This window comes from Leishmania donovani, chromosome 11 (assembly GCF_000227135.1).
Source record: "Leishmania donovani BPK282A1 complete genome, chromosome 11".
In the NCBI taxonomy this organism is placed as follows: domain Eukaryota; phylum Euglenozoa; class Kinetoplastea; order Trypanosomatida; family Trypanosomatidae; genus Leishmania; species Leishmania donovani.
In genome coordinates, this window is record NC_018238.1 from 150528 (window position 1) to 156527 (window position 6000).

At 61.0% G+C, this 6000-nt stretch overlaps 2 protein-coding genes across 2 annotated transcripts; both read left to right on the forward strand.

Moving 5' to 3' along the window:
• Positions 1-368: 368 nt before the first annotated feature.
• Positions 369-2609, forward strand: LDBPK_110470 (pumilio-repeat, RNA-binding protein, putative; the record flags this gene model as incomplete). The annotated part of the gene is made up of 1 exon (XM_003858976.1): positions 369-2609. One exon carries the CDS (start codon positions 369-371, stop codon positions 2607-2609), a length of 2241 nt encoding a protein of 746 aa, XP_003859024.1.
• A 1613-nt stretch (positions 2610-4222) lies between these two features.
• Positions 4223-5590, forward strand: LDBPK_110480 (hypothetical protein; the record flags this gene model as incomplete). Its single annotated transcript, XM_003858977.1, has 1 exon — positions 4223-5590. One exon carries the CDS (start codon positions 4223-4225, stop codon positions 5588-5590), a length of 1368 nt encoding a protein of 455 aa, XP_003859025.1.
• Between the last annotated feature and the right edge of the window lie 410 nt (positions 5591-6000).

Below are 6000 nucleotides of genomic sequence, written 5' to 3' on the forward strand. Positions count from 1 at the left end.
TGTGTTTGTATGTGCTGTCCATGACGTGAACCGCGCACAAGCATGCATGTGTGCACGCCTCGTGCCGCGACGGGCGGAGTGTATGTACCCCCCTATGATCCTTCGCTCCCCCTCCCTCGTCCCCCCCCCCATGCCGAGCGCTCTCCACTCCACGTTGCTCCTGTGATATGTGTGACGACCTCTTACACGGATCACCGACTCCCCTCGCTCTCCCAACTTCGCTCGCACGCCCCCGCCCCCTTACGCCTTCCATCGCACTGTCTCTGCTTCTTTAACCACATCCGCACAGCGCTGACGGACGGACTCAAGTGCGCGCATACGCAACACTCCCTTCTCATTTTTGCCTTTACGTCCGCCAAGTCATCATCATGGGCAAGAAGGCGGAGTTCGCCCGATCCCGCTTCAAGGAGGCGCGGCAGAAGCGCGAAGAGCGCATGCAGCGCTCTCGAGCGGAGCGGGACCGGCGCCACGGCATCGACAAGTTGGCGCGCAAGATCGACAAAGTTGTTGTCCAGCGACCCCTCCCGAACGAAGCGCAGCAAGCGCTTCTGCTTGCTCAGTTTGCGCAAGCGTGCCGACTGGTCGCTCCCAGCACGGACATGTGCATCCTCATGCGTCACTACGCCAAGGTAGCGGAGGCAGCGGAGCAGAAGAGCGAATCGACGACGATGGTGACGGCAAGTGCGTCATCGAGCAAGTCAACCACCCGCAAGCGCAAGCGTGACGAGGCGGAGGAGGAAGAGGAGGCACCCGCTGCAGGCGCCGCCTTTCTCGACACCGTTGCAGATGCGCTGCTGCAGACCCAGAACGCACCAGCAGTCATCGAAGAAGCCGCGGTCAGCGCGAAGGACGGGGAGAACGCTCTGGGCGACGACGACGACGACGACACAGTGACGGTGTTGCAGGACATCCTGCAGGATGACAGCGGCCGCCGTGTGGTCGCCACCCTTCTGGCCTCCTTGAACGCGGTGCGCAGCAGCAAGTGCGAGGCGGTAGCAAAGGCCGTGCTGGAGCAATTCGAAGAGAACGAGCATCTCCCTCAGCACCATGTGGCGTGTCGCGTCATGAGCGCCCTCGCGCAGTTCGGCTCAGATGCGACGCGGCAGGGTGTTCTGAACCTGCTGCGCCAGCGCAGCACAACCATCGAGGGTGTGGAGCGCTTGCTCTCTGACCGCCACACCGCCGGCACCATCGAGCAGCTCCTAAAGAGCTACGGTCCGGAAACCGCTGCCTGGCTCTGCGAGGTGCTCTCCCTCTCCACCCCCGTCACCTCGTCCTCTGCCGCAGAAGCCGGGGGCAGGAAAAAGAAGGCCGCCAAGCAGCGCGGCGCGGCCGCTGAAGAGACGGCGTCTGGCGAGCGCATCACCACCGAGAAGCTCATGGAGCTCGTTAATGGTCCGGTGTCAGGTCAGGTGCTTCTTCAGCTGCTCCACACCGACGCCCGTCGCGAGCTGCTGAAGCGCCTGCCTATCGTTGAACTCCTCCGAAGCAAGCGCGGCACCGCGTTCCTCACGCAGCTGTTGACGCTGACGGCCTCCGTCGCCTCAAGCGAGGGCAGAGAGGCAGAGGCGGTGGCTCTCTTTAGCGACGTACTGGAGCGTCTCGGGAGTGACCTGGGCGAGATGGCGATTGACAAGCGTGCGAACTTCGTTGTTCAGGCGCTGATCCAACTTCTGCCGGTCATGGGGCCTCAGAGCACGAAGCAGCTGGAGCGCCTAGAGCTCGGGCTGGGAGGCGCTGCCGGTATCTCTGCTTTGGTGACGCACGGCAACGGCGTGCACGTCATCCTGTCCCTCATCGACGCTGCCCTGACGTTCTCTTCGGAGTCTGCGGTGGAGGGGCTGGCGGAGCAGCTTGTCACGCGGCACAATGTCACGGATCTTCTGTACCACAAGCACGGCAGCCTCGTGGTGCGTCGCCTCATGCCTCTCATCTCCCGCAAGGCTTCCAAGGTGAGCCGCCTTCTGCAAGGCATGGTGGAGCAGGACTTTTCGAACCTAGTGTACACGGAGGCTGGCAACTTGGTCGTCACGGCCTATCTCACTGCGCTCGGCAAGTCGGGCGCGTCGTTGCTGGCGCAGAAGCTGGCCGGTGGAGAGGAACTGCTCTCTATGTGCCGCAGCCCGTACGCATCACACGTGGTGTTCACTTTGTTTGAGCTGGTGGACCCCACAACGCACACACTTCTGTGCAACGCGCTAAAGGCGCACGTGTTGCCCCTGTCGACACACGTGAACGGTCGCTTCATTGTGGAGAAGATGATCGCCGCCAGCCGCGATGTGCGCGAGAGCGTGTCGCGCCAGTTTCTCCCCTTAGCCCAGGAGCGAGGCACGCAGCATGTGCTCTGCGCATTGCTTGCCAGAATGGATGCCCGCGGCAAGCAGGTGTGCGTGGAGAAGACGATCATGCCCAACCTCACCGCCCTCGCCACGCACCAGTGCGGTTCGATTGTGCTGCAGAAGTTGATGCAAGCGGAGCCGACGGTGCTGTCGGCGGTGCAGCAGCGTCTCTCCGCAAACTCGCTGGTGCGCAGCGACTTGGCGCAGAACTTCTTTGGCAAATTTGTGGTGCAGATTGCGCAGCAACCGGAACAGGAGCAACCCCAGTAGCAGGGTGTTGTGAAGAAGAGTTTTACGTGTCATGGCTTTCTTGTGCCTTTATGTGTGTTGTGTTTGGTTTAAGCGAACTAAGATGCCTCTCCATGTAAGGAGTGAGCATATCACATGCTTCGGTGTTGTGGGTGTGCAATCATGTGGCACACGTCTAATGCGACGGCAAACTAATATCTTTCTTCGACTCGCTATCCCTCTTCTCTCAGCACTTTGGTGGTTCACGAAGACCAGAATACGTACCTTTTTTTGCGTGCGGCGGAGCAGTGTGTGTGTGTGTGTGTGTGTGTGTGTGCATCTGTGCACGTGCTGTTATATCTGCAACACGTTGGATGCTGCCGGCGAGCCCTTCCCTTCCCTCTCCACCCCTGTCATTCTTGGAGTATTCATGTTCGCCATTTTGGTTTTTCCACGAGTCGTGCGCACTCCCTTTCTCTTTTCCTCCTCTTTCCTTCGCAAACAGCGGCAACATGGAACTTGTGTTGCCCCAGCCTCACGGCTCTCCCAGCCCTCCTCGGGTGTGCGTTTAGCGACAGAGTGTCTGCACTCTTCCTGCTCTCGTTGCACGGCCCCACGCACGCAGGCACATTATTCCTGACGCGGTCCACATCCACACCTCGATTTGTGTTCCCCTGAGCCACCGCTGCCCCACGTCCCGCCTCAGACACACACACACACACGCACATCTCTTCCTCCTCAAGGAAGCGAAGAAGCGAGGGTAAACAGTCACGTCCGCCCTTGCGGCTGGATCGCCGCTCCAGAAACGACTGCAGCAGCTGCACAAACAGTTCGGCAGCATCTACGACTCGTACGCACTCACAGTGCCTGACGCGGACCAGGAAGAGCAAAGGCAAAGGTCGATCATCATATCCGCGCTCGCCTTCAGCGAGCCATGGGCACAGACCTTGGCGCACTCTATCGCGACGCTTTCGCCTCATCGCAGGTGCGAATGTCAGCGGCCGATCTTGAGACCCCCTCCTCGGGCTGGTGCCGTCCCTGACAGCGCTGAGTGGTTTGCCTACCGCAGACGCACCACTTCTCCTGATTGTGACGCGCGCTCTTCAGCCCCAACGCAGTGAGGCCCCCACCCCGCACGTGCCCGACGCTGTTTTGCAGAGCGTTTTGCTGAACCTAACGCGTCGTCTTCACCACCCAGAGCCGTGGTCTGTAGGGTCCGCCCAGGTGGCGTTGGCCATCCGCACCACGGCTGCAGCACTCCACACGCGCCTCTTGCAGCACTTTGTCGCCAGCGCAGTGGCGTCAGTGGCAAGAGCTAGCCAACCACACACTTCTGCACGACGTGCACACGTGGGTGACGGAGCTGGAGGTGGCGCAGACGCGGTCCGGCGACGCAAGGACGCAAAGGAACCCGTCTATTCCGAAGACGAACGCGCCGGCATCGGTGCTGTCACCGACGACGGCGGCGGCCCTGCTCTGTCAAATGCTGAGCTTTCTCGCCGTCCTCGCGGAGCACCCGTGCGTCCGTTCCCTCGCCAGCGAGTCGTGGAAGCCGTTGCTGTTGTCTGTTGTGTCCGTTATCGGACAGCCGAGGGACGCCACCAAGCAGCTGGAGCTCACTTACACGGCGCTGCACGTTGTGCTCGGTGTGCGAGATGCCGGTGTGGTGCCACCAGATGTGTGGAGGGAACTGGCTCTGCGGACAGTGGCGAAGTCGGTGCCGCACGGAGAGGAGGATGCCCCGGTCCCGCTGCCCATCTCGTCCCTCTCCAGCAAGCACCCTCAACTACGCCTCTCTCTTCGTCGCGTACGTACGACTGGTGAAGGCGCTTGTGTTTCTGGAGGTAGAGGAGAGCGCCACAGGCAGCAACACAGCGAGGAGCACAGCAATGCAGATGCATGCCGTTCTTGCCGGGCTCGTAGAGATGTCTACGCATGTGTACCTGGAGAAGGACGCGTCTCCGGCGGCCGCGTCAGGCGCTGCCAAGGCTCGAGTCCCCCTGCTGTCGACGGTTGTGAAAGACCTGCTCAGTGTGCGCGAGGAAAGCCGCAGCTCACCAACGCAGTACGTCCGGTATGTGCAGCGGATGCTCATCGGCCGAACGCCTATCGTCCCGTGCATCATCACGCAGCTGCTGCGAGACTGCCAGTCTCAGACGGCGCTGCTGACGACGTCCCATGATCCCACGGTCCTCGGCACAAACGTGGAGATCCTGCAGAATGTTTTTCTGTGGTCCGTCCACGCCGCCATCGATGAGGAACTACTGGATGTGTCGCACCGCGCCGAGGTGTTCCCCGCCTTGCCATGGGGTCTCTACGACGCAGCAGATGCCTTCGTTGGACAGCTGACCGTGCGCCTCGCAGAGGTGCTCCTGACGTGTCCAGCGGTGTGCGCACACAAAGACGCGGTGGTGCTCGAGGCACGCGTCATCGCGTGCGAGGGACTCACGTTGCTGCTGCGCTTCTTACTTTTTGTGGTGATACCGTGTGGCGTGCCGGATGAAGTATCGTGGAACGCGCGCTACCGCGCGTGCCCGTACGCGACTGAGGAACGCGTCATGTGGACGGTGGCTGCGTTCGACTGCGGGTCGCCACATGTGCTGTCTGCCTTCATTGATGCGCTAGACCAAATGAGCATACTTCTTGCCCCCCACGAAGGCGAAGGTGAGCACGCTGCTGCCGTCGTCCACACGACCCTCACTAGTCCCTGCAGGATGTCAAGGCGCGGTGGACAAACTCATGAAAGTGATTCCTATTTTTTAGACATGCTGCACGTCACCGCATGCGTGGCCGTGCGCCTTTCCGGTAAGTCGGCACGCGCCGATCACTGCCTCCCTCTCCCCTTCCCTGTGCTTCCGCCCGTACACGTGCGGGAGGGGGGGGGGGGGGGGCAATATGTTGCTGCTGCGTTTCTCCCCATCCCGCCACTGAGGCAAACCCAAAACGAATTTCCCACCCTGACCCGCAGACCGGTGCTGATGGACGCCACACGCGTGCGCATCGGTGTGAGAACACAATCCTGAACAAAAAGGAGCTGGCCTTTTCCGTTGCTGATCCTTGGGCTGTCGCACTGTATGGGCGAGCTCCACACCCGCCCCACCTCTCAAAACCTGTGCTCACAGCCCCCACGCTCTCCTCCTTTGCGCCGCGAGAACAGAAAGACGACTGACTTGAACAACATTCCACTCGCTGCTTCGCCGCCTCCCAAGACCAACAGGGCAGGGTGAGCACGAAAACGGTGCGGCGGAAAAAAAGGAGTACGGCACTCAGGGTTCCCGAGTCATCACTGACCTCAGTACTAACGGAGCCTGTGAGTGCTTAACTTCACAAATCGGACGGGATATGGTGTTTTCACTCAAGTGTGGTCGTACTCGTCTTCGCGTCGGTACGGCAGCGGGGGCGACAAGCGCCTGTGGCGCGAAAAATGATGAGA